Raw genomic sequence first — 27,769 nt, forward strand, 5'->3', positions numbered from 1 at the left:
TTGATTTGAATAGAATTGCTATTGTAAGTACAACACACTAAATGCCAAGTTAATTTAACTTAAAATTTGTTGCAATGCTGATTGCTTTGCATAATCATTAGACTTAACATCATCAGTTCGTTGTACTCAATTCCAAGTTGATTTATATTGTAATCTTCAGCATTAAAAATTGCTTTATGAAATTATTTAAATTAATAAATTGTAGCTTGGTTGGAAGTTGGTCAGGAAAATAGCTCAGTTTAATTTACCCATGCAAGAAGTGTTTGTAATTTAGCAAGGCGTAGAGTTTTTAATGGATTAAGGACAACCTTGGATGAACAGGAAAGCCATTGTTCGGCCTATGGCTCTCACTCATGGTGCAGCTCTACAAAAACAAAAACAAAAAGGCCAATAAACATTACCATACACACGTTAAATCAAAATTAACTCTAACACCACAACCCCGCTGAACCCCTGCACATAAAAATAACACATTTATAACAGCATGCCCAATACCCACAATGCAATGCGGAGATAAAAAGGTGTGGTCATGACTAAAACTTAGTGATTCAATTCCATTCAACTTAAACAGTTTTTGTACTTTCGACTATGTCTGCAAATTAGTAGAATATACTTAACATTTTATAGTAATGTAATAAAACTTAAATCATTTGTGTACATTGTAATTAAAGCATTTTAGTAAATACAAAGTCCAGGTTTACAGTGTTGGGTTTTTGCTACATCAGTGTTGTTTTTATGTTTTTATTTTTAGATCTGGTAGCAGCTGTGGACGTTACACTAATGCCAGGAAACAACATCCAGCTGTCCTGTGAGCTCCACTCCAATTTAGCACAAGTCTTGTGGCGATTCGCCGAGCAAACAATTCACTCCAACAACAAATACTACGTCTACAGCGGAGGGCTCTTGATCCTGAGTGCCTCTGAATCAGATGCAGGCCTGTACACCTGTGACTCAGTAGAACACATCAGTGGCAGAACATACAACAGGACCATGGCCGTCTATCATTTACAGCTGTACTCTGGTCCAGAAGCGGGGGATGCCACTACCCCCGGCAACGACGTGACAAATTCAACAAATTCAAGCACAGCTGCACCAGAGGACGACTACATTGACCCTCTGTCCCCTGAAAACCAGCGTGACACGAGCAGGGTGACTCGTTTAGAGGTAGCCGTGGCTCTGCTGTCTTTGCTCTGCCTCTCCCTGATGGGGGTCATATTTTGGATCTGGAGTCGGGGACATTTGGAGTGTTTAAAGCTGGGATCGAAGCGGGGTTCTGGTCAAAGCGAGGGGAAGAGGCAGTCAGCTGAATACATGCACATCCAGAACAGAACTTCAGAGATAAAGCTCCTGGGGCCTGAGTCTGGGAGACCTTGCACTTCCAATAATAATCACACCGCTGTTGACTTCAAAGAGAACGGAGAGCACCGCTTCACACCTATGGCCAACATTTCAAGTCTGGACGGTCTGGGATACATAAATGATGAGTCAGAGATTTGACTCCACTGAGGAATATAATTCAATCCAAGGCCGGCACTAATTATCCTCATCCAGGTGTACGACTGCTGTTCACATCACACATCCTTTTGATTGGTGTCTTCTTTCTCCTTGCCAACATCAAGCATTTCCTCACTTGAACTGGGCAGCTCACATTCACTTACCAGACTTTTTACACTACATTTGGTTGTACTTTTTTTTCTTTTAATTTGTTATTTTTTTGTACACAGATTAATTGTGAATACATTTCATGTAATATATTCTGTACAGCCAAAACCTTATTTTCCAACTATTTATTTTTTTGCAATGAAGTTTTGTTTTTTGTTTTTTGTTTGTTTCAGCAGTTATAATACTTGTGATCCAAATCTTAAAAAATGTACATACAACACACACTAAGTGAACAAGTAGCAAACACTTGACTTGGCCTCTGAATTTCAGGTGCGTTTTATGGATACTACTGTTATTGGCATTCATACGTCAGAGCGTGTTGTTCAGCTTTGTTAATGATTGATCAGTAGCTTATACTGTTTTTTCTGGTTGCGCAAATAGACACATACCTCTACATTAAAGCCTCTCATATTAAGAGTGTGGTTAGTGTAAATGGGTGGGTACACACCTAGCTCTATTTCTAATTCTTAGTCTGTAATGTCATGTTGCAAAAAAAAAAAAAAAAACACAAAAATTTGTTGGGATGTAAAAGTGTGGGTGTACATTTCTGTCAGTGACTTAACTCACACATCAGAGAAAAAAAAAAACATTTGATTTATGGTTTCAAACTTTCAAGAACTGCAGCACTTACTTATAATAACACAAAACTTTATTGGGAGTTTGACATGTTTCTCGTTGTCAGTAATGATTACCCCTCTGTCTCACACACACCACTGGGAGATTTATTGGAAAGCAATGCAGGAAGCTTAACTGACGGGCTTGTTACCTTGATGTTTTCTGCAGATTCAACACACACAGACTCTACAGTTACCTCAGACCTGTTTGTTTTTGTTGAAAAAAAAAAATAAAAAAATCTAAGGACAAACTAAATTATAGGAATGTAGCCTGAATCTGCACTGTGTTTTTCACCCTGTCATTAACAACTGCACTCAGAGCTGCCTTATGTTTCATCTCTAAACAAGTAGATATGAAAGGGTTGAAGTGGGTCTGCTAAATTATTCAACAGTGCAGTATAAGAAAGTTATCATAACAGAGTCGGCTTATATATTGTATTTGTTTGAACACCTAATGAATGAATCAAGCGTTGTAAAAAAAAAAATGTATTAATTGTCAATCCTGATGTGCCTGTACATTAATATACAACCTTCGCTTTCATGTTTAGCATCAGAGCTCAATACAAGACATTTACAAACTATTGTTCTCTCATGGTTTATTTTCAGAAGCAGCAGGGGTAATGCTAAGTTAAAAAAAGATTTTTTTCACCCTCTATTAATCAGTTCAACTCTTCCTCCAAAAGTTTACTGAGGTTTCTGTCTTACTTTTAGTTTCATCCGGGTTGTAAATATATGATGCTCCCAGGATTTTTTTTAATCCTATATTCAGTTTCTTTTAAGATTTCTGTGTGAATCAATGCCACAGCAACATCTGAACGCTGATGTTCAGACTGCATGCTGAGGGTAAGAGAGTTTTTTTTTATATAGAAAAAGTGCCAAACCCAACATGCTGTTTGTTAAAGCTTGTATTTTGGAGTTTATTCAGTGAATCACACCTACAAATGATCAAACTCCAAGTAACTCACAGAACATAAAGCAGAGCCGAGTGAAACTGCAGTGAAATATTTCCATGAGTTTTCATGGATTCGACCATTCACAACATTGAGGTACATGAACAGAGGTGCAGGTTAGTTATTAGCAACTTGTTTCATTCTTTAATTATTCATAATTTTTATATTCACTTCTTATTCCACAAATTATGCAAAAATGCAGTTTTGGTCAAATAAGTCATCCCTGCACCTCAGTTCTTCATAAACCTAAAGAAAAGTAAAAGGCTGACTCCATTCTCTTCATTTCTCAGGCTTGCTCTTGTTTTGTGAATTTCATGAGTCACAATTCAGGGATTTGAACTCATTCTTGTCTTTTTGTTGTTAGAACATGGAAAAACCCACTGCAGAATTAATTTTATTACTCCAAGAGTAATGTCATCTTTTTACCAAAATGTTTAAACTCAGTCTTCCTGAATTTATGTGGTCTGAATTTCACAATGTTTTATTAAAATACTGTTGCCCACTTCCTTTTCACTTCTGCACATATCTCATAGGTGAAGTATTTTGATCTCAAGTGTCTGTTTATGCTAAAATATAAAGAGTGGGCGTACCAAAAATTGAATCCTCCTACTTTTCTGGACTGGAAAATTAAAATTCTGTCATGACCGTGGGAACCCTGAATGATTGACTGGTGTGTTGGATGGCCAATGGTTTTCACTTATTAATCTGTTTAAAGACTGATGTGACACACTTTCATATATTCATGGCCATGCTACTGATTTTTTCTCCCCAACCAAACTCAAACACTTTAACTTTACATATATATACACACACACACACACACACATAAAAATAAACCTAAACAAAGACAAACACATTCAGTGAATAAGAATATTTATTTGAAGGTAACTGCAACATATCTGTTACATTAACACTTATCAAATAACACAAAAATCTAAATACTGTGGCAGTTGGCCATGAAGGGCACTTTTTAGAACAAAGAAAGAAAACTGAATTGTCTTGCTAGGTCAGGCACCTTTTCTTCCAGTTGGCTGTTAAACTTCATACAGACTTTGGCTGGTCATCAAGCCAAAAATAAGGGTGGACTTTTGTACAAAATGCCACATTCATTGGGTCAAATCTGATTGTTTACCAAAAGTCTGGTGGAATGACAAACATTCAGTTTGTACATGGAACATCAGGCTGCGTTTAAGCAGTTGGTGACTACATTTACATGCGTGACTTCCCCAGATTAACGATCCATGACCTTTTTGAGAGAAAATTCAATCAGCCAATTGTGTGCATAATGTTTACATAAGGTTCGGTTTTTTAAAACCCTTTTCAGCCCCACACCCACGGTAGGCTGCATGCAGGCACAATGTAGTCACTAATCACGAAAATTCACTCTATGTAGGGAATAGTGAAAGTGACTGGAACATTGACAACTACTGATAAGGTGCTTTCACTGCAGGGCACTGACCACTAAAAGCAAACAGTGTAGCTTTGGAAATACAGAAAGAGAGCATGAGAAATACTGAGTCAGAGTTCAGCACAATATGGACAATGGGTGGGACTTTTTTGACATTAAAATAATAGAAAGAGGCAAGTGTTATGGCACATGAGTAAAGATTACACACCATATTTCCACATGTTGCTTCACTGAAGCACAAGTCCAGTTCCCAAAAAAAAAAAAAGAAAAAAAACAGTATTAAGGCAAAAGTCAAGCAAGATCACTTTCACATGCAAAATCTGTAATATTAAGGCGCATTTCAAGAAACCACTGGCAAAGCAGGCAAGTGTAGAGATATCAAGCACGGTATCAAAAATAAACTGAAGTCCTGCCAAAGTACACATAAAACCATAGAGGAAAGTCCACCAGATAAATATCGTGCAGTTTAAAGAGAAAACCCTGTACTTAAGCGTACTATAGTTTCTAGCATGCAGGTCTGCCAGAATTTCAAAAACTCCTCTCATAAAAGGTCCGTAAGGCACACGCCCATTTCATACTGTTAACCTGAAACACAAGCCACACTGTTTGAGTTTCCATTTGCATTAAGTGCAAGATAATAAACTTTCCTAACCAAATTAATGAGAACATGAAACTGCATTTGCGTCTGATTTACTCTGATAAATTCTGTGTAAACAAGTTGATATGGAATGGCATATTTTCATATGACCCCTGTCATGTAGGGCTTCATGAGCTTTGCTTTGCTGGCAAAACTCTTCTTTAATAAAACTTTTTATAGCAACTCTTGAACTCACTCAAAAAAAATCTATGAATTTTGGCATGTAAGAATTAAATGCCGTGTTAATTCTTCATCTTCCTTGTGCACCATGTAAATGGCCAGCTGTCTGCCTCCATCTAGAGGTGATCCTCGGCTATCACCAGTGGCTGTTGTCGGGGTAGCTGGGCACTGCTGCCGGGTACTGGGGCAGGCTGGGGCCCTGGGCGGTCTGAGCCACCGCGTTGAACCCTGCTTGTGTCACCGCCGGGTTCTTCCACGTCCCGGTGCTCCACTCCTCCTGTGCACGTGCCAGACTACCTCCACCTCCACGGTACAGTCTGTGCACCTGCCACATGAACACAGACAATCCTTCAGAACACGTAATCTCATGTGTGTGTTAACACGTACATGGGACGATAACAAAATGCAACTGATTCTTCATTTCCAACATTAAGTGTTCACTCACCTTTATCAGAACCAGAGCCATTAAAGCAGTCACCAGAGTGAAGAGCAGAGCTGTGATAAGCATCACTATAGCAGAACCCACATTGGTGCTGAAAAACGTCACTGTGGCAAACCAGCCGCTTTAGTGTCGGTGGGAGTGAGATGGAGTAGTAGGGGTTAGTGGATCATACAGTTTGCAATTAGCAAAGTGGATTTAAAACAAATATACAACGTTACTGAGGAGGCATTAAGCAGTGAGGAAACAGATGCATAATGAACAAAATGACAATCAGTGCAACACTTTAACATGAGGGAACAGAGTTAGAAAATCCTCAAGCAAACATTATTTAACCAGACACTCACTTAGATAAATAAAACATTTCAAAAATAACTTATAATTGAAAAGTGTTAATATTTTAAATATTCTGTACAATAATCTGTATTCAATGTGATATAATGATGACTTTGATCATAAATGTCCATGTTATATGCAGGGTCCCTACAGGTTTTTGCAAGTTAAATGTAAGACTTTTTAAGACCTTTTTAAGACTACTTAGAACAGAATTTAATGCCCATTTCACAGCCTATTTCACGACCATACAAAGACTAATGGCTACATGTGTGTTGGGGTGAATGTTCTGTGGTCATTTCTCTGCGGGGGCTCCAAAGTTAGTGATAATCAGTTCCTAATTTCAATACAAATTGTCAGGTTGGAATGGGTGGAAGAGAGCAGACTAATGTTACTTTCTTTGGAGCTTGCACATTTCCCAGGCCCATTTAAACACAATACAGCCAACAGGTTTATGGTCAAACAACTTAAGACCTAACTTATCAAATTTAATACCTTTTAAAGACTTTTTTGAGGTATTAAATGCAGATGTGTAAATTCAAGACTTTTAAGACTTTTTAAGACCCCGCAGGAATCCCTGTATATGAATGGCCAGAATGATCTTACAATGTTAAACTACCCTGTAACTTTTTTTCAGTTTGACATACTAACTTTAAAAAAAAAAAATTGTCATTACAGAATAAAGTTATTATTAAAGCCTCCTCTATTTATATTCAACATCAAGAGGCCTGAGGTGAAATAACTGCATACAATATTAAATTAACCTGCATGCATCTAAAATAAATGTATCTTGTAAAGGTATGAGTCTGTAAATTATTTAATTCAAAAGTAAAAATATTAGGACAAAATTTTTACAATTTCATACTATCTGTCTAGTCAAAAAATCACCCTCTTTCTGCAATACATGCATCACCAGAGCAAGGCTTTGTTATGAATTACTCCAGACAGGGAACTTGTATGAAGGGAACGTGCCATATGTACTGCTATAGTGTACATACAGTTAAAGGGATAGAAAATAATGAGATAGAAGACTCCGGTTATATAGTCCACACCTAACATGTTACTATAGATAGATTAATGTGCATATATAAACTAAATATTAACCTAAGTATATTAAGAGGTCACCCCAGTTAATGATCTTAGAGCTGTAAGTGAGTCCTGCTTTTTAGGATTAACTGTGTTATTTTTTCATCTTTTTGTTGACAGAAACGGTGGTAATATTTCAGTGTAAGGCCAGCAACTGATCCTGTTACTGTGGTCAAATAAACACAGGATAATGTTTTCTCCATATTATATATTATATATTATTAATAACTGGATGTGCCAACAGAGACACAGAATTTGTATAAATAAATAAACATGGTTTTACTAGCTTTGCTTCAAAGCTTTTTTTTTTTTTAATTTTGTGGTAAAGATTTTGAATTTTTACAGTTTATGACATCAAACTCATGTTATACTGCAACTCGTGTAACATTTTTCAACTGGACATACAATTCTCAACACTCACTCTGGACTTTTTGTTCTGCTGGTTGTAGTTAAAATCTAACTTATTTACACACCAATGAGCACAGTTAAGTGATGAAATAACTGCAGGACACCCATCGCTGGTTAAGATGGCCGTGTCCTCAGGATGTTTTAAATATTAAAAACTATTGAAAACATGTCCTTATCATTAGGGATCAGAGAATTGGGAACACGTATTAGGTTTGATTAACGCAGAAATGTAGAAGCATTCGACCTACATATCACATAGAACACACAACACAACAAACAATTCTGTTAATAAAGTCACAATTAGGTTAAATATTTATGCTGTTTTTATCTCTCACAGTATTTGAAACCTATATTTAAAGGAACATAGAGATTGGATCTGTGCGTGAAATAACAGAGGGTGTTGAGGCAAATCTCTGAAAAAAGAAAACAAAAAAACCCAAAACTCAACTGAATATTGAGGAAAACACTCTGTACAACAAAAACTCAACAAAAGCCCTTTTTAAAATAGTCACTGTGAGAAGCAGCACCCCCTTTGGATAGCAGTAATCTCAACACAAACCTGACTTCTGAATGTCAACTTTACATGTACACAGAAACTAGTTCTTTAAAAAAAAAACAAACAAAGCAACTGTTTCTATTGCGAAATGAAGCAAAAATCTACTGAACTGTAAAACATAATATGTAATATTAAGAATCTGTCACATTTAATGACTTTTTTAAGCCTAAAATTAAATTAGAGTCACTTTTTAGAGTTAATCTTTGTTATATAACATCTGTAGATAAGATCACCATCACCATATGATATGACTACCACAAACCAGCTGCTTAGTGTTATTAGGATACAGATGCAATGGGAAAAATGATGATCAACATAACACTGATTAACATGACACATTCTAATGAATGAACACTTAAACGATCTTCCACAGACATGATCAAACCTCAGTATGACTTTGATTAATAAGACTGATTGTGGTGTTGAATATTATATGTCATATTAAATGTCACTGTTTAGATTTTTATACTGTTTTAACCATTTACCTTTTAATAGGTCACCATAAATATTGTAAACATTATTCCCTCTTTGGATTGTTGGATTGGTATGACTTGTATAATTACATTCTCTGTTTTTGTGTTTTTCATGATGTCTTTAGTGTTTTGCATTTGCCTCTCGGCCAGAACTGGATCTCAAATGACCTATCTGGTTAAATAAAGGTTAAATTAAAAGAAAAATGAACATTTTGTAAATTTTTAACTGAACTACATCTCCATGAGAGTCAAATGATCTGTAAATAGTTCTTTTAATGATTTATTTTGAATAACTGAGAATACTGAGAATGTTTTAAAAGTTGAAATAATCTACACTGAAATTTGTATGGTGATTACTTCAATCAAATAGACATAACAGTTCTAACTACATGTCCACACTGTACACTCCATGAAAGGCCAGAAAGAACCTGTTATCCTGTAACATCTTTAATAAATATATCTCATACTGAACTAAGGTTACTGTTAAAACCTTATCTAAATTCAACATCGACAGGATGATAAAGCTGCTGGGAAATACCTTTCATTGTTGCAACTCAAAGATCATGCTATAGTAGAACTATTAATAAAAAGACGGAATCTGTGTGCTTTTTTTTAATTTTGTTATTTTCCATCCCCTCATGGTTTATTGTACTGGTAACCCCCTCTTAGTTTCGTATTCTGAACAGGAAATTGCAAATGTAGGCGTTTGATGGAACAGACATCCATTCCACTTATGTTCATCACCTGACATGAGCCCTCATGATGCAATCTCTGATAATTGTAGGCACGGTGATGCTTGGTTTAACTCACCATGTTCCCCAGCCGGAGATGCCAATAGTCTGAATGAGAGCCAAGATGCATTGAAAGAAGAAGACGAAGAAGAAAGCCATGAAGTTGAATGAGCTATCAGCCCTGAAATCAAAAAGATAAGAAGAGAGAAAGTAAATGTTACACTGATGTGAATGAGATACCAAAGTGTATTTTCTTGAACAACTGCAATAAGGTCAGATGTGCACACAGAACAGATATGTTACGTTCCACAACCTGAAGGCCTTGTAGAGTGGTCTGAACCAGCAGATGTAACTAGATGGACTGAAGAGGATAAGCCAGAGCAGGGCGAAGCCGAAGTTTGTAGCACTTCCACCTCCAGCCCACCACGCAATACATGAGATCAAATTTATGCACAGTGTGGCTGAATACACTGTATAGGAGAGAAGAGAGTGAAGGTAAGAGGAGTAAAGGGACAACAAATGGGAGAACATAAAAATGACAAGAGGACTAAAAAACACGACATTTATGTGATCAAACTTACTCATCCAAAGTATGTAGACTCTGCGAACCAGCTGCTGGTGGTTTGCAGGGATTTCCTCCTCAATGTTCTGATAAAAGCATGGTTTAACTCTCAGAAACTGAGGAAGGGGAGGAAAGTTGTTTGCGCGCTCTAGAAAGAGGAAGCAAAGTTTCACTCGAGTTTTAGCCACAGAATTTTTCACAATTTTAATATTAATATTTTGTGGTTAGTCTGGATATACAGCAGAATAATAGATAGATAGATAGATAGATAGATAGATAGATAGATAGATAGATAGATAGATAGATAGATAGATAGATAGATAGATAGGCTTTTTTTCAGACTCATGGTCCACATTAAAAGCAAACAGATAAATACAAAAACAAAACAAAAAAAAAGAAAAACAAACAATCCCCACAATAATCAGAGATAGACAGACAGATAGATTTTTGACAAACCTGCCATTTCGAGATCCTTCCTAGAAATCCTTCCTTATTCTCTGAAATAAATAGAGGCAAACTGGAAAAAACGGTTCAGACATTCATTCATTAATTGATTCCATTACAGAAGACACATTTGACAGTTACAATAGTCCTGAGTGAGTCTATATTTTCTTCACTCAACAAATTCAACAGTTAATTCCACTTTAAATATCTAAGTACTGACCTTGAACTGTTTAAAGTTGTAACTCGCCCCGGATTAATGATTTGATAAATTATTCCACTAGTTAGTCCTTCTGCTCACTCGAACTTTAGTCCAACTGTTAGTGCTAACCTGACAGGACGGAATGCATGGGACGCATCTGCCTAGCATGCTAATCTGTGAACACACATTTAACGCCTACACTTTTGGAGTATATGAGCAGTTAGCAGATAAATAGCAGCTAAACCCAAAGCTTGGAGTTCCAGAGCTGTGTCGTCCACCCAGATGAAGCTCACTGCCTCCTCATCTTCTACTGAGTCTGTTCTCTGACCTGGGCGGCGTTTGACGAACTATGACAAACCCCGTTACAAGTGTTTAAGTCAAACAGAAAGGCAACATTACCTTCTCTTTACGTTTCCGGCCGACAAACTGCAGGGTCCGTAGAACGTCCAGGATGCGCTACTTCTGCTTGTGTATTTCCGGCTGGATATGTGCCTTGCGGCACTTTTGGGATGCGCTTCTAGATCCCAACAGTGATATTGCGGCTGCGCAGAAAAGTACTGTGTGTAGTTTCATACTGTTTACATTCCACTCACTTGGAGACTTAAAGAACTACAAATCCCAGATCTCGTGCGGGAAGTAAAATGAAAACGCGTGATTTCAGCATGATCCTACACGTTAACCGTTTTCCGATCATTGCCATGTAATTACAGGTTGATTTAAAGAATGTCTATAACACCAGTGTTTAGAAAATGTCGCTATCATGTTGACAACTTGTTATAGTTATTTTAATCTGAAATATTCAACAATTCTCCAACTTTCAAAACCAACATATTTGTGCCTAATAAAAGTCTTTCACTGTGTTTCACAATACGTTAAACCGCAAGAACTATTTAAATTAGCAACCTACATGGTACCACAAAAAATTCCACCCACACACGATCAGAAATAGTTTTTCTGTGTAATTGTGAGAATACCGCCTCCTCTGAACGCGGTGGTTGAACTGTTACTTCCTTTCATTTTCACCACACCACAACATGGCAACCCTGACTTCTGAAAGTCAAACTCCTCGGCCAATCAAAAGGCTTAAAACATCGGTCAGAGGGCGTGGCTTGTGTAATAAACACAACATCGCTTGATTTAATCTATAGCGTAAACCGGAAAAGGAAAAATAAAGTGTTATAACCAGCCGCAAAAGAACTAGATGTTTCGCAATAAAGCCCAACTCGAGATCAATATCAAACACTGACAAGAATGCAAGGATGTATGAAAAACGTCTGTCAGTCTGTGGTCTGACAATGGATGGTGGTCATAATCCTCCACCAAGTTGGAAAAGTGGATCTACAGTACTGTGCAGAAGTCCTAGGCCAAAGTCAGGTTGACTGGTTTACTAAAGTTCCAATGACCACACATATGCAGTATCTCAGTGTCTGTATTATGATACTATCTGGGTATATGTGAAGTATGCACAGCATTAAAAACAAATGCTTCAGTGAAAAAACAGTTAATAAACCAAGTGGTAGTTTTTAGTGTGATCTCCCATGACTACGTCTTTAACCCTCTGGTTCAGACAATATGAAATTTATTACAATTATTTTCTGATGTTTTATTCCGGTTTCCATTCAACACATGTCAGATGTTTGTAATTGTTTGTGCAGCTTCTTGTCATGGGGACAAGGGTCGCACTAAATTGTGACTTTAACCTTCGCAACCCATTTAGTTCAGGGTTTTAAGTGTCTTTTAAGGCTGTGCACATATCTCCTGTATTTTCTTATTGTATCTGAAGAAAAAAGAAGGAGAAATACATCTGTAAGCTCCTAGGGGTGGGAGTAAATAAGTTTTACTTTTTCTCCCTTTTGGGCTACGAGGGGTGTATATTAGTTGTGAATTATTGTATATATATATTTGTGTACTCAAACTGATGTGTATATAATATGTGGATGTTATGTTATTTCTGTCTTATTGTGAAATTGAAACAACACTGTACATAGAGTGCACAAGAAATCAATCAATCAATCAATCAATCAATCAAAACAACACAGCTAAAGACTTTTACGCATTACTCTAAATATATTGCAAATACTAACCATTTTTTCAGGAAACCTGCAAAAGAAAACCCCCCAATATTGCTGTTATGTTAAGGTTAGGAGCAGTGAAATTGTATCTCAACTAGTTATATATCTCACACTGTTACAGATGAAACTGTTTCTGTGTAAGAAATTTGTAGTAAAGTTTCTGCTTATCTCCTTCATTCAGTAATAGGTTGTGTCGGCGTGCACCGCGGGTACAGAAATCAAACGCCTCCTTCTCTGCTCAGTGACCGGGTTCTGACCAATCAGCAGCGGCTATTGATGGAAGTGACACACTCCCGCCAATTCCGACTGTGGAGCGCGAGCCAGGCGTCAGGGTGACCGTAAAGAGTATGTGGGAGATGCGGAAAGAAAATGCGTAATGTTTTATGTAAAATAAAGTAGAAATACATGTTATCTTTATAGAAATACTGAACTACGGTTCATTGTTAGGGTACTCTCGGGTGTAGACGTGAGCTGCCTGCCATTTGAAAGTTATTTTGCCGTTGAATATTATAGACGAGAGGGTCCAGGGTTAGTGACTGGGATGTTGGCGGCGGAAAACCCACCTGTGGACGGACATTTGGCAGCGTCGACTCCCCGAAGAAGAGGTAAACCCACTGCAGATCCTACAAACAATGCGGACTCAAGTATAGGTTTTCAAAATCTTTGTTATTGTAATACCGAGTCGGTGTTTTTGTGTCGGTAGTGTTGTAATCTTCGCAGCACAGAACTTTAACAATTAATGTCAGCGTAAAAAACTAAACAATGTTGAGGTTAAACAACAGACAACCTGACTTTTCCAACAACATAACTTAGCATCAGTTACTGTCACCGTTAAATGTCAAATAATAACTGGTTATTATGAAATTGCATGCTAACAGTTTAAACAGCAGGCTAACGTAGCTCTGTATAGCTGTCTCATAACCCTCGACATAGCTGTTTTTTTTTAACACGTTAACTTCTTGATAAATGTTCGTAAAAGTGAACCATTGTTGATATGGTTTGGTAAATTAGGTTTCATTGTAACAGAGTTGTCTGCAGTATGACTGTAACCTTGCTTAAAAGTGTCACAAACTCTTGTTCAACTTGGCTACACGGCTTGCTAAATGTTACTATGCTAATTACTAGGTCTTTCCGATAGGTTTAGCTAAGCTGCTAGTTGTGTTAAGTTAGCTGACAAGCTAGTGACATAAGCGAACCGAAGTAGATTAACTATGATTAGCAACACACACAAAGGCTTCTTTTCAAGGTTGGCTTCTCAGAGGTGCTCGCTTTTTCACATGTTTGTATTTATAGTAGCTGTTATGAGCAGCGTTCTTCCGTGTGTGATTTTGTCCATTGCTAACGCCGGTCAGGCATTCTGTGCTGACAGCCCAGGGGTGCATGCTCTGCGGGCTCGGCTGGGCCTGCAGACCCGACACCAGCAGCTCCACCGGTTGGCGGGAGAGCTAACCAAACACAACTATTGTAGTCATAGTTTTACCATGCCACTCTAGTTACTCCATCAAACATATTAAACGGAGAAAGCGTCTGAAAACTTATGAAGCTGACATTAACACTAGGATAACATGCATATAGAAGCGAATAGTACAGTAACTGAACCTCCAGTGACATGTGGTTTTACATTTATTACACAACAGTTAAGTGAAACAGACGGTATGTTAATGTAAAGGTCTAGTACTGCGCCTTTGTTCGAATCTGTATGGTGTAAACACGTCTTTAGTCTGTTATTTCACTAATAATAATGTTGCCCATATTAATAATAATATTATTAGTAATACTCACCCATATAAGGCTTTAACTCTAATCAAAACCATTCAGCCAGTTTCCTTATGGCCACGATCCAAATGAACTGTTATTAGCTTGAATGTCTTGAAAATGTGAAGCTGTGCTGTGAACCAATATCACTTTATGCAATGATGTGTGTGTTTTGTTTTTTGTTTTACTTTAGGCATGGATTGTAAGCCGAGTAATCATGCCAACAAGAAACTTATTCAAGGTAACACATTTTTTTCAAACTATTGACGAATGTAAAAATCATCTGTGAAAGCCAGTTTTGTGAGTAATGTTAGTAATGGCTTTGCAACTTCTGTAGGTTACTTTTGATTACTTCCTAAATATAATTTTTTGCTCAGATCTCTGCTATTTTGGGCATAATACTGTCACACTTTCTCAATTTGTACAACTATAATAGTTGAAATCCTATCATAATGATGTAACAATGGCTGTTTAGTTCTTAATATATTGTTGTGCACATTCCTGTCCCACGATTACGTTACAGTAGCACACCTTCAACACATTTATTTAAAATGTAACAGACCTTTTGCTTATTTTATTTTTTGTAGAAACAGCTTTGATTGCTCCACAATCTGCATAAGTCATTTAGTTAAAATAATTTTCTCATGTTCTATCTGCAGCTCGTCTCCCATTCAAGCGCCTAAACCCAGAACCTAAAGAGAACCAGCCTCCTAAACGTTCTTGTGCACATTTGTGTCCTGAACCAGGAGTTGTAGACAGAGAAAATGAGAATGAGTCTTCTCCACTGCCTGTGCGCACCGGACCACCCTTAGTTAATGGACGTGGGCCCCTTGATGGCTTCCTTAGCCGCAGGTGTCCTGCATCAGATGAAAACATAGTCATAGATTTGACCGAGGATAATTTGTCCCCTGTAAAGGGCCTTGTTCCTTCCTCTCCCTGTCTCCCAACAAAAGACAAAAAAGACAAGCATCACAGCAAAGACAAAACGGCCTCCTCTGGGAAAAAGAGCCACAGCGATCACACTCCTAAAATACAAACTGTAAACTGCATAGATGTAGATAAGGATAATGATGATGATGATGAAGAGGTGGAGGAAAAAGATAGGAGTCAGTCACCGTCCATCTCACAGCTCGACATAACACAGGAATCTGAAAGTGAGCCAGATGAGCAAAATGAGTCTGGAAACATTTCTAGTCTGGGAAACAAGTCAATGCTATCTGCTTCATCTGTCAGCTCCATGTCTGAAAGCTCACCAGAGAAGTCCAAGACTGACAACCTTACACCCAGCACTACACCAACGGTGAGCACAGACTTCACTTTTTACATTTATCCCAAAATATATTCCTTTGACACGTCGGTAATGTACCATACCTTTCAAAATCATACAAAATCCCATCATCTGGAACAATGTACAGTTTATAATACAAAACAGAACATAAGTAGTTTAAACAATGAACCAATTATGTTAGATTTCAACATTTTCAAATATTTCATTAGTATTTGCTCATCATTAATGTTATAGACTTTTATAATGTTAATATGATCTCTTTTTATCTACTATATATAGAAATACAATGCAGCATCCTGTTTCTTTTGCTGTTGCTGTAGTGATTATTGGGCAATGAATCAAATATCAGAAAATTTGAAGTAATTACTGTATCTTATGTGGTAACTGTTACTACATCTAGATACTGAAGAAATGGACACAAAAACATCAAACATTCATACCACTTTGAAATTAAAAATTTTAAAGAAGATTTTTGGAAAAGAAAAGTTTAAGGTTGATTTAAATGGAAGAATTAAAATGCAAATGTACTAATAATATTTAATCAGATGTGCATTGTTTACTAACAGGAGCCAAAGATGACCCCTAAGATACCAGCAGAGCAGAAAAAGATACAAAGACGTTCCTTGAAGGTGAGACTTTTCAACTACATGTTTATGTATCAGATTATTAGGGCAGAGTGATGTGGTAAAAATGTTTTGATAAAAAATGCTGACAATAAATGTCAAATCATTATTTGAAGTTTAAAGGCTGATTTTTGATTAAAGCAAAAAATGGTTACTTGTGATTTTTAACATTCTTTATGGTCAGAACATAAGAACATTTCCCAAACAGTGGGACATAGCACAAATGTTGACAGAGTATTCAAAGCAATTATTATAAGATCAACATATACAGGAATACAATTAAAGTAAAGCAACAAAAGGAAAAAAAACTATCACAATTACATTTTATCACCCAGTCCAGCATTGATTTTAAAATCTTGGAAGAAAAGCTCTTCTCTGTTGATAAATTATTCTTTGCTTGTCTTTACAACATACCATGTATTTTCAGTGGCATTTTTAAAGTGCATTCATTCAACTATCAAAGCAGATCCTAAGTATTGCAGTCTTGTCAAATTCAGTGTGTTCATTTCAGTGAACAACACTGGCCAAAATGGCTGCCACAGGAAATGTAGTTCATGGGCCCCATGTCCTCCTGTGGACACTGGGGATAAATCTGTGATTACAGACAAAGTTATTACAGGGTAATGAAGAAAGAAGCAACATACAGACTGAAAAATAGCAGAAAAGTTCCTTCTGTCACATGTTCTCTTTAATCCCCTGATAAAACCTCTATTATCATTTCACCACACTTACATTAACCGGCACAAAAAAATGTTGCACATGCAATATTTTACTGCACCACCTTTGGTTTTGATTACAAGAGATATTCACTATTACATCTTTTTTTGCCACATAATGCTTACAAAGTGTCACAATAAGGTTCATAATATTTTTTCCATCCACAGTTGCATTCATTTTTGATTTTTGATGATGGAAAATTGAATCGCTGCGTTGAGTTTTTATCATATCCCAAATTAGAGTCTGGATTTTATGGAGGCAAATCCATGTGTGAAAATGTCTCACTCTCCCTGAACCATTCTGTCACAAGCCTGATGATCCTGATCAATCCTGGCATTGTCCAGTCTTTTTGACGTTGAAGATATGAGAGGACACTTCCTGCAGTTAGAGTTAAATAAACAGCCAGGGCAACAAAAAAGTGACTGCCTGGATTTAACTATGGAAATAGTTCAGATGCTTCCATGGGTAAGTACTGCAGTGGTTCATAATGTTTCAGCTGGAACAGGTTATTTAACTCTAACTGCAGTAAGTGTCTTCTCATGTCTTTAACGTCAAAAAGACTGGACAATGTCAGGATTGTCAGGCTTGAGACAGAATGGTTCAGGAAGAATGAGACATAATTTTCACACATGGATTATCCTCCATTTGATGAAGACTTGATGCAGCGGTCTGATTCGCCATCATCAATAATCAAAAATTAATGCAACTATGGATGGAATAAATATTATGAACCTGATTGTGACACTACATAAGCATTATATTGCAAAAAAAAAAAAAATGTCACAGTGAATGCCTCTTGTAATCAAGCACTGAAAATATTGCATGTGACTCTATTTTTGGCTGGGCAATGTATAACACTCCTTTGTCCTGATTTTCTGACGTATGTTTTACTTTTCATTTCTGTTTGTTTCTGTTTCCGCTCCACTGGTTTATGCTTTCTTGTATCTTCATGTCATTAAAGTGCTTCTCTGTACATCCTGCAGAAAACAAAGCAGATACTAAATTTAAAAAAAACAAAACAAAAACAAGACAACAGTGGGTTTTGTGCAATTTCAGAGTTTACAAGAACAAGAAGAAAAGCTGCGGCTTCGTCAGGAGAAGAAACGCCAGCAGGAAGAGGCTAAAGCTGCTAAAGAGAAAAAGAAAGAAGAGGCTCGCAAACTAAAGGAGGAACGAGAAAGGGAAAAACGGGAGAAAAAGGAAAAAGATGAGCGAGAGAAAAAAGAAAAAAAAGAGAAGGACGAGAAGGAAAAGGCTGAGAGGTTAAAAGCAAAAGAGGAGCTGAGGAAATCAAAGCTAGAGTAAGTCCATGTCCATCACTGTAAAGGCCACGTTTACCCAGTTGGTGTGAGAGATGAGTCAGTGCTGATTAAAATGCTTTAACTTAAGTGAGGTAAAGGTTGTACTTGATCTTACTTCAGGGCAAAGCTCGAAGAAAAACGGAAGAAAGAAGAGGAGAAGCGAATGAAGGAAGAGGAGAAACGGATGAAAGAAGAGAAAGATGTGAGATGATTTGCAAAGATGTTGGTTGGGATCAGATGACTAAGAGAACTGCATCAAATAATCATATCATATCTGTGTTTACAGCGTCTCAAAGCTGAGAAAGCAGAAATCACCAGGTTTCTACAGAAGCCCAAGGTCCAACAAGCTCCAAAGGTTGGTTGATTGAACAGTTTTTGGGTATTTATTTTCTTGCTCAGCTGGATTTGTCTCTCCTTACCTACTTCAAAATGCAAAACAAAGTGCTTAGTAAACTTATGCATGCATTGGTTTAACCCATAAAGACCCAAACATCCACCAGTGACCAAAGTAAACTACTGATCCAAACTGTTTAATACCTGTTGATCGACTAATCCTATCAATACATGTAAATAATGGGTGTAAAATGCAGTTTGTGATCTTTTCATGGTCATCAGATATGACCCATTTGGATGTTCAGAGCGTGGAAACACTGTTATCTTCTACAACATTGATTGACTAGTAAAACCCATGGAGTTTGATGAAGGACAGTGGATAGAGACACTTGTTTTATGTTCAGTTAGTGATAGATTTTGCTTTATAAATCACCTTTTCTTTAGTTTTCTCTGTTTTTGGCATAATGAGCCTCAATTTTAATCTGAGCTTTTATGAACATCTACATGATTAGTAAATTTAATATAGAAAAATGCCAGTTTTTCATTACAAAAATGCAAAACACAGAAGATAATCGTAGAATAAATGGTGATAAATCACTTCAGAAAGGTTAAATATATAGAGAAAAAAATCATTTGGGAACAGCCACAAAAGTAGCACTGGGCCTTTATGGGTTAAAGTTACCAAATACACGAATGTTCCTAATCTGTATTTGGAGTTGCAGCCCATGCTCTGACTGTTTGCATCCCCCTTACCTTTTCCCGTTTCAGACACTTGCAGCTGCATGTGGGAAGTTTGCTCCATTTGAAATAAAAGAAAACATGTTTCTGGCCCCGCTCTGCCGGGTCCAATGTGAGGAATCCGTTCTGGAGAAGCTGGATGAGTATTTGTTGAACCCTACCAATAACCCAGATGGAATGAAGGACTGGTTCAGACAAAAACCTCGTCGTACAGGCCCCACCAAACCCAGACAGACTCTCAGGTGAGACTGGTACTGGTGTTTATCCCAAACTGTCTAAAAGAAAGTTCACTTTTGAGTGAGGTCTGAAGTGTGTGTTAAAAATTTTACCCATTTCACTGTGATTTCATAATCATTGATGAGTTTTTTCACTGACAAAAGGGAGACAATAACAAAATAGAAACAAATGTATGATGATAAAATTGACCAATACAATCAAAAAACAGTGGAGAAAAAAAGACTCTGAACTCAGTTTGTGTTGTACGTCTCTGAATCTATGGAATATTAACATACACTGCTACATGTCTCAAAGTGTACAGTGTTAATATCTGAGAACAAGAATGAGAGACATTGGGTTAAATTTTACGTTTGATTGTAATTTGTCTTTAAAGTGATATTTGCGCATCATTGCAGGCAGACACAATTTAAGTGCCAATAATTGGCACAAAGTGAGCTTGAGACTCTGCCATAATCTTTATATAATTTTGAAAATGTGTTTAAACAAAGTAGTTTTTTTTCCCCCATAGTTAAATAAAATTTTCCTGTGACTTTTTCATTAACCATGTTTTTTTCATACTGATTTGTGTGCTTCTTCTCAGTGACTGTATAGCAGTGGAAGGGCCCAAACCTGACGGTGTCCCAGACCGGAAACGCTACGGACCCATGAAACTGCTGCGGTTTCATGAAAACTACCGTCCAGCTTATTGGGGCACCTGGAGTAAGAAGAGTTCACATATTTCACCCCGTTGTCCACTTAGACAAGACAAGGTGAAAAGTGTTTGTTTTTGTTTGACATTTTAACACTGACATTTGGTTTCAGCCCAGTAACACAACTGTGCTATGGATCCACAGGACTTGTTGGATTATGAGGTGGACAGTGATGAAGAATGGGAGGAAGAGGAACCAGGAGAGTCCCTGTCACATAGTGAAGGGGTAAGTCTCATTAGAGCAGGGGTGTCAAACTCATTTCAGCTCAGGGGCCACATCCTCCCAGTATGATCCAAAGTGGGCCAGACCAGTAAAATGATAATGGAATAGTATATAAATATGTCAAGCCCAAACTTATGTCTATGTATTGGAGTGAAAAAAGTAAAATTACATTATGAAAATGTTTATATCTACAAACTGTCATTTAAAAAATTTAAATAACATGGACAATAATGAAAGAACTGAAATTCACTAAGAAAATACTTCTGACAATATTATGCCTTGGTTTCTTATTTCCACATGTGCATTACAACCAACAGATCACAGTGGATCTACAAATACACAAAACATTTAGTAATAGCTGTAAATGTTGAAATTTTTCTTACTTTTCTTAAGACATTTCAGACTACTCGCATTTTTTGTGAAAGGATAGTTTGTGAATGTAAACATTTTTATGTAATTGTACTTTTTTTTTTTTTTACACTAAAACAAAGAGAATAACTTTTTGATTATTTATAGGTTATTATGATAGTATTTTACTGGTCTGACCCACTTCAGGCCCCTGAGCTAAAATGACTGTTGATGTCATCAGTGTAATTTTTTTGCATTTCACAAATTCATCCCACGGACTGGATTGGACCCTTTGGCGGGCCAGTTTTGGCCCGCAGGCTCTATGTTTGACACCCGTGCATTAGAGGGTAAAAAGTGCTAATCATTACATTTTCATAACATTTTCCCAAATCTATGTTTATATTTTTAACATTTTCCCTTGCATTTAGAAGTGTTATGTTAAAACTTTGTGGCAAAACCAAAGCAGCCACTGGTTTCATTTCTCTGATTACATCACTGAAGTAAACACAGAAGACCAACACTGGTCTCAGTTTGATAGAGTTTAAACATTTATCTGTACAACAAAGTTATGCTTTTATTGTATCAGATTAGTTTTGAGCCCTCTTCGTTTATGTGATGGTGTCAGAAAATCTAAACCAGGACTATGGGGTCGGTTTTTACACTGCAGCGGTTGGTTAGTTGTAGTAGTAGTAATAATAGTATCTGCTCACATGCACATTATATTAATTAAACACAAAGAACATGATGCAAGAAAAAAAACTCATTGAATATCAAAAATCAAAATGCACTCATTTATGTCATATGTATAAAAACATGCAAAAATACAGTTTTTAAAGGCTTCTACATATCTTAGATAAAAGGTTATGCTACTAGTAATAAATGGTCAAGAAATGAAATCATAAATGACCAATGAATAGGTTTTAAAGAACTGTTGAAATGTGTTAAGTCTCAATTATAAAGCTATTTTTTCTGTTTTCTTTTGTAAAATTTCTTTAGTAAAATAATAATAATGGGTCAAATATTTTCCCCTTTTTCAGGAAGATGAAGAAGAGGGAGGTGAGGATGATGATGATGACGATGATGGCTTCTTTGTTCCACATGGCTACCTCTCTGAAGACGAGGGAGCACTTGAAGAAGAGGTATGAAGGAACAATGTTAAATACCACATGAATGGCTTTCCTTTCTTTGCTGCTTTAAACTTATTGAGTCGATCTCACAGGACGGCGGTGACCTGGAGAAACAGAAACTGCAGCAGAAACTGAAAGCGAGGGAGTGGGATGAGTTAATGTCCAGTAAGAAGAAGATGAAGGTGCTGGATCCTGTGGTGAAGGGCTGTCTCTGGGAAGCAGAAGGACCTGGGTCAGAGGTTTTCCAGGCTTATGCCATGTGTCTGATTGAGCCTTTACCGAAGGCAGACCACAGCCCCAGCCCCGAGGAGCAGTCGCAGAAGGACCAGAAACAAGCCCAATGTAAGTGGTTTAGTTTAACACTAAAAAAAACATGAACACCCTTTTGCCAACCTGTCTCTGCACCTGTGGCTGATTTACACCAAACCTGATCCATAAGACTTGAACAGCTTTGCCATTCAGACTGTCAGGATGCTGAACTCAGTCCACTACCTGTCCCCTGCCCCCGGACTCTAACCCATTTACACAAAGTCTCGACCTAAACTGTTTTCCTTGAGACTCATTGCAGTATTATATGTTTACATGACCATTTCAAGTTTAGAGAGCTTAGTATCTCACTTCTGTCTGTCCTGTGCATCCAGAGAATTGACAAAAATACAAATCTTTGAATCTCTGACACTGCTGTCAGACAATGGTTGTTGGCTGTAGTTTCCTACATAATATTCCGAGCAATGACGAGATGTATGTTTTTCTTTTAATTTCTGAGGTAAAATTGTTGTTTTTTTTTTCTGCATAGTACTCGGCCAGCTGTTGCCTTTGTTGCATGGCAACATCAACAGTTCGAAAGTGATCATCACAGAATTCCAGGAGTTTTGTCGTCAGCAGACGTCTTCTTCATCGCCTCCTCAGCTGTCCAGCCCTCAGAGCCCAGGGGATAGTATTCCCACAAGGTGAAAGAATATTTGACCATTTTGGCTGTAAATATGTGATCTATACAAATATGTAGACCAGGGGTCGGCAACCTGCGGATCTTCATCCTCCTTGTAGTGGCTCCTTATACTGTGGTCAAGTCAGCTGCGATTCTCCTCTGCATGGTCAAGCCAGCGCTAGCGTTTTTCGTGTGCGCTACTCATTCGACAGTTACGGTAGATGAGCTGCATGGAGCAAATGTACCTTCCGGACAACTAAAGTAATGGCTCATTTATGCTCTATGTTAAAGACGCAGACTGATACGGACAGACGGTTCTCTCCGTCCTGTATATATTACTAGCGTAATTCTGTCTGTTTTCTGGGAGCTTGCGGACATGGAGCAGTACAACTGGGAACTGTGGAGGCAGTGTTGAGTTTTGAAGAGAATAATTTCCATAAATAGCGATACTTTTCATAGAGCGACTGTATGAGTATGAGTACAGTGTACTTTTGGGGTAATCCTACAACAAATTCCCATCCAAGCTCCAAAAGTGTGTTTTTTTCATCTGAAATAGGCTTTAAGACTAAATTCAATGGTGAATAAAATTATTTTTTTCAATAAGTACCTCATGAATTTGGTATATTTGGTATTAGTACTTCATATACTATTAGCACAAATACTATGAACTACTTTTACTGTGTAACTTTTGGAGTAATTATACTCAAAAATCCCTTCCAAGCTACAAAAGTGTTTGTTTTTTCATCTGAAATAGGCTTTAAGACTAAATTCAGTGATGAATAAAAGAATTTTTTTCAATAAGTACCTCGTGAATTTGGTATTTTTGGTATTAATCCTTCGTATACTATTAGCACATATACTATGAACTACTTTTACTGTGTACTTTTGGAGTAATCATACTCCAGATTCCCTTCCAAGCTTCAAAAGTGTTTGTTTTCATCTGAAATAGGCTTTAAGACTAAATTCAATGATGAATAAAATTATGTTTTCCAAAAAGTACCTCATGAATTTGGTATATTTGGTATTAGTACTTCATATACTATTACCACAAATACTATGACCTACTTTTACATTGTACTTTTGGAGTAATCGTTCTCAGAAATCCCTTCCAAGCTCCAAAAGTGTTTGTTTTTTCATCTGAAATAGGCATTAAGACTAAATTCAATGATGAAATAAAATTAATTTTTTCAATAAGTACCTCGTGAATTTGGTATTTTTGGTATTAGTACTTCATATACTGTTAGCACAAATACTATGAACTACTCTTACTGTGTACTTTTAGAGTAATCATACTCCAGAATCCATTCCACACTGCACTTCTGTTTGTTGTGTTCAGTGGTTGTAACAGATAAAATGTAAAAAAAGATTAAAACTTTTAAAAGTTTATAAGCTCTGCTATTTTTTGCGGCTCCAGACTATTTTTTTGGTGGAAGAGGGGGCACAATGGCTCTTTTGATAATAAAGGTTGCAGACCCCTGATGTAGACAGTAGGGTAACCATTATTTTTTTTTTTTTTTGCTTTTATCAGGATAAACCTGAGGCGCCTCATCAAGAACAATGCTACTTATGAGAAACGCTCGACCTTCAAGCGCTGCTGCTGGTACGTGCACACGGACGTCCTGACCCGCTTTGGACAGGAGGCTCTACCAGTGCCCTGCCAGTGGACCTACCTCACCACAGGAGCCCGAGAAGAGTCCAGAGATGAAGCACAGGCAGCCACGGGCTCTCAGGGAAACTCTCCTAGTACACCCCAGACCTCTTCTACCACATCATCTTCCAACAAGAGGAAGAGCACAGGCAGCATGTCCATCACCAAGTTCATGAAGAGATGTACCGACACTGAACAGGTGAAGGTCTACATGCACATGTTTCCTGGTTTATGTCAGTTAGATGTCTCATGTCTCTGTTATTCATCCAGCCAACATGTGACCGCTTCTCTTTAATCAGCTGGATTTGATCATTTTAAAATGGATGACTGTCTTGACAAAATGTCCTAAGACAGACAAGGATCCCTGTGTATTAATGTCCCATTGATTTCTGTTCCAGGTGACGGATGCAGTGGAGGCAGATGGTTTTCAAGCTGATACTGAGGATGATGATGAGGACGACTGTATCATCATCTCCACACAGAGTGGTGAGTTATTTAGGACAATTTACAGGCTTTGTATGCGTGTTGAAATCCTCGAAAATGCCTGAATTTCAATGTTGTGTTTTCAAGATCTGAAAAGTGCTTGAGTTTCAGTTTAAGTGCTTGTAATTGTAATCAAAATTACTCAAAGAGATGTGATGCATTTTGAAAAGTAAAACTTTGTCAAAAAAGAAAATTAGAGGGTGGTTTCAAGTAGAATTAGGTAAATTTTTATCTTAATCTTTGTCTCAGTGCGAGTGTACCTGAAGAACACAAAGTGGCTTCCCTTTTTTTTTTTTTTTGGATAAACTTTGTGTTCTCCTTTAATTTCTAAACTTTTTGCTATTATGAAACATAATTTTAGATGTTTATAGCATAATACAATGTATATCATTGTGATAAAAAGTGAAAAAAATAATCATGAATAGATGTATTCCTGTAGATATGTATTTTTAAGGTGTGTGCTAGAAAAATTTGAAAATGACCCTTAAAAGTGTTTGAATTTGACCTTGAAAAATGTATATGAACCCTGAATTTAAGACATGTGTCAGCACTGAAGTTTTACTACATCAGAATTTAAAGACATGACTGAGCATTTTGTTGGAAAAAAATGTAATGAACATGGAAGAACATCACAGCTTCAGGTCTGAGCAGTTAGCCCAGAAAACCTGTGAAATCGTGATATGTGGAAAAACCTGTTGTGATTAGATGATTAGTTGTCAACTTATTCATTCATCTTTCTTTAACCATGTATATCAGTTGAGAAGCAGTTCTCATTGACAATAACATGGCCAAGAGGCTGCAGTCAGATACAAGACTGTCAATGACAGAAAACGGCTTTGTTCAAAGTAAATATGTCATAGAAAATGTAACCAGAATCACAGTATACATTATGTACAGTGTTACTAAACCTGAGTAACAAGTAGTAATATGTTCAGTGATCATGGAGTATTGAGTGAATTGATTTTTTTTTATTTTTTTTTTAAAGAGGAAAATGATGCAAATGTACTGAATTTGAGTTTTTGATGCAATTGGTTCCTCTGGTACAGTGATAGTGGTATATCAGCTCTACATTAGCATTGGCCAATATTTGCTGATAACAGGTAACATTGACATAAAGAGTAATTTTGCACATTAGTGGCCAATATTTCTGTTATATTATCCAGTCCAAACCAACTTTATTTGTAAAGCACTTGAAAACAACCACGGTGGACCAAAGTGCTGTACAGAATAATAAATAAAAACCAAAATAAAAGAATAAAACACAGGAATAGATTAGAAGACATCGAGCAGCTGTACAAAAAAACAGTGCTGTACAGAAGAATAAATAAAATCAAAATAAAATAATAAAATACAAGAATAGATTAAAAAAAAATATATAAAAAGCATTATATTATTTTATAATTTTTTTTTTCCATGACTTTCTCCATGATTGAATTTGTGGTCATTCAAAGGTAACATAATGAGGACTGAAATGACTTAATTTGGCACAAATACGTCATGTTTTAAGATGTTTCAGATCTATATGGTGTTTTTCATACAGTAGAAGTGTTCATGTCCACTCATAAACCCCTGTAGACGGAAAAAGTCAGTTAACTTCATAAGTGGCTGATGGCTGTTGAGTCCTAACTCCAAACTTGTCCTCCCCAGGCTCAGGCAAAGAGAACTCCTCCTCTGACAGAAACGCTTTGATGGAAGTGGGTCCATCAGACTCGGCTGCTCTCCCAGTGTCCGGCTCTGCTCCTACATTTACCACTGCCTGAGGACTGGACTGGACTGACCCTCTCCCCGTCTTTGGTCATCTTGGAGACCCTGCAGCTGCTCCACCTCAAAGTACCCCCATTCCTTTGATAAAATCCTCCCTCCTGGGCCTGAACTCAACCACGTCAAGAACAGAAATGAGTCTTCCTCGGCCAATGCAGACGACTCACAGCAGGTCATACTGGACGCTCAGTCTCCTCTTACATAATTTCTCTAAGTGTCAGGAGACGCCTCACCTGTAAAAATGTAGTTGTGCATAAAATCAGTGTGTGATGATTATTGATGCCAGATTGGATCCAGTGTTCACTTAGAAAGTCTGGTTTTTCCATTGAAGTTTCAGTCAGACATGTTTTCTTTGGGCATCTTTAAATCGGATGGTTCGAGTCCCTCAGGCACTGCTTTGGCTACAGCAGATCGAGTTGAACAGATGGAGGAAAAAGCAGAACAGAAATGCCCAAGTGTCGTAAATACAAGCATCCAAGACATCAAGAACAGTGGAACTTGTCATTTTTGAAACACTGCCTTTATGGCATTATGGGATTTCTTGTTATGATGTAAATGTATGTAATTGTCCAGAAGTTAGAACTGGGGAATGAGAGGCTCCAGGTCCATCCAACCTTTGATTTCAATGGATGCATTTATTCTGCTCTTTCTAATTCTGACAACTCACTGGAGTAGTATCTAGATCTGTACATGTACAGTTAGGTCCAGTGTTGTGGTTTATAAATATGTATTTTCTGTATGGTTTTTCAAGAATACTTGAACAAGATAAATTCATTAAACATGAGTAAAAGTACTGCACTTTTATATTCCATTCATT

At 37.2% G+C, this 27,769-nt stretch overlaps 3 protein-coding genes and 1 non-coding gene across 8 annotated transcripts in view; 3 read left to right on the forward strand and 1 right to left on the reverse strand.

The window, feature by feature from the left end:
- LOC115418015 (semaphorin-4E) overlaps nt 1-3,871 on the forward strand; it is a 27,982-nt gene extending 24,111 nt beyond the window's left edge. For both annotated transcript variants that reach the window (XM_030132297.1, XM_030132298.1), the window contains one exon: nt 752-3,871. In XM_030132297.1, the coding sequence (XP_029988157.1) occupies nt 752-1,497 (746 nt within the window). In that variant the 3' untranslated portion in view covers nt 1,498-3,871. The remainder of the gene's footprint in view (nt 1-751) is intronic.
- Nucleotides 3,872-4,530: 659 nt separating this feature from the next.
- Nucleotides 4,531-11,443, reverse strand: scamp4 (secretory carrier membrane protein 4). Of its 4 annotated transcripts, none has more exons than XM_030132339.1 (7): nt 11,082-11,443; nt 10,496-10,536; nt 10,059-10,187; nt 9,791-9,947; nt 9,557-9,658; nt 5,897-6,014; nt 4,531-5,776 (listed from the first exon to the last, which is right to left on the reverse strand). In XM_030132339.1, exons 2-7 carry the CDS (start codon nt 10,500-10,502, stop codon nt 5,588-5,590), a joined length of 702 nt encoding a protein of 233 aa, XP_029988199.1. In that variant the 5' UTR covers nt 10,503-10,536; nt 11,082-11,443; the 3' UTR covers nt 4,531-5,587. The 4 variants fall into 4 exon arrangements, with proteins under 4 accessions (XP_029988199.1, XP_029988197.1, XP_029988200.1 ...); XM_030132337.1 differs by having other exon boundaries at nt 10,496-10,556; nt 11,082-11,441; XM_030132340.1 differs by lacking the exon at nt 11,082-11,443 and adding an exon at nt 10,704-11,019.
- A 1,580-nt stretch (nt 11,444-13,023) lies between these two features.
- chaf1a (chromatin assembly factor 1, subunit A (p150)) lies at nt 13,024-27,756 on the forward strand. Its single transcript, XM_030132294.1, has 16 exons — nt 13,024-13,359; nt 14,703-14,750; nt 15,169-15,809; nt 16,364-16,426; nt 18,194-18,438; nt 18,559-18,640; nt 18,725-18,793; nt 19,540-19,751; nt 20,327-20,495; nt 20,580-20,660; nt 22,043-22,144; nt 22,225-22,474; nt 22,929-23,082; nt 24,589-24,907; nt 25,107-25,194; nt 26,839-27,756. The coding sequence occupies exons 1-16, from the start codon at nt 13,296-13,298 to the stop codon at nt 26,949-26,951; spliced, it is 2,700 nt and encodes an 899-aa protein (XP_029988154.1). The 5' UTR covers nt 13,024-13,295; the 3' UTR covers nt 26,952-27,756.
- Nucleotides 16,898-17,030, forward strand: LOC115418733 (small nucleolar RNA SNORA5). The gene has a single exon (XR_003935356.1). It is a non-coding gene; the product is annotated as a small nucleolar RNA SNORA5 (small nucleolar RNA).
- Nucleotides 27,757-27,769: the final 13 nt, after the last annotated feature.

Source organism: Sphaeramia orbicularis, chromosome 4 (assembly GCF_902148855.1).
Source record: "Sphaeramia orbicularis chromosome 4, fSphaOr1.1, whole genome shotgun sequence".
Taxonomy (NCBI): domain Eukaryota; kingdom Metazoa; phylum Chordata; class Actinopteri; order Kurtiformes; family Apogonidae; genus Sphaeramia; species Sphaeramia orbicularis.

Coding starts and splice junctions, on each gene's coding strand:
- scamp4 (XM_030132339.1), bottom strand. Junction 9,659..9,790: donor CCACTCTACAAGGCCTTCAG/GTTGTGGAACGT, acceptor TTTTGATTTCAG/GGCTGATAGCTCATTCAACT. Junction 5,777..5,896: donor TGGCTCTGGTTCTGATAAAG/GTGAGTGAACAC, acceptor TTCATGTGGCAG/GTGCACAGACTGTACCGTGG.
- chaf1a (XM_030132294.1), top strand. CDS start 13,296: ATGTTGGCGGCGGAAAACCCACCTGTGGACGGACATTTGGCAGCGTCG. Junction 15,810..16,363: donor CACCCAGCACTACACCAACG/GTGAGCACAGAC, acceptor GTTTACTAACAG/GAGCCAAAGATGACCCCTAA. Junction 18,794..19,539: donor AGGTCCAACAAGCTCCAAAG/GTTGGTTGATTG, acceptor TTCCCGTTTCAG/ACACTTGCAGCTGCATGTGG.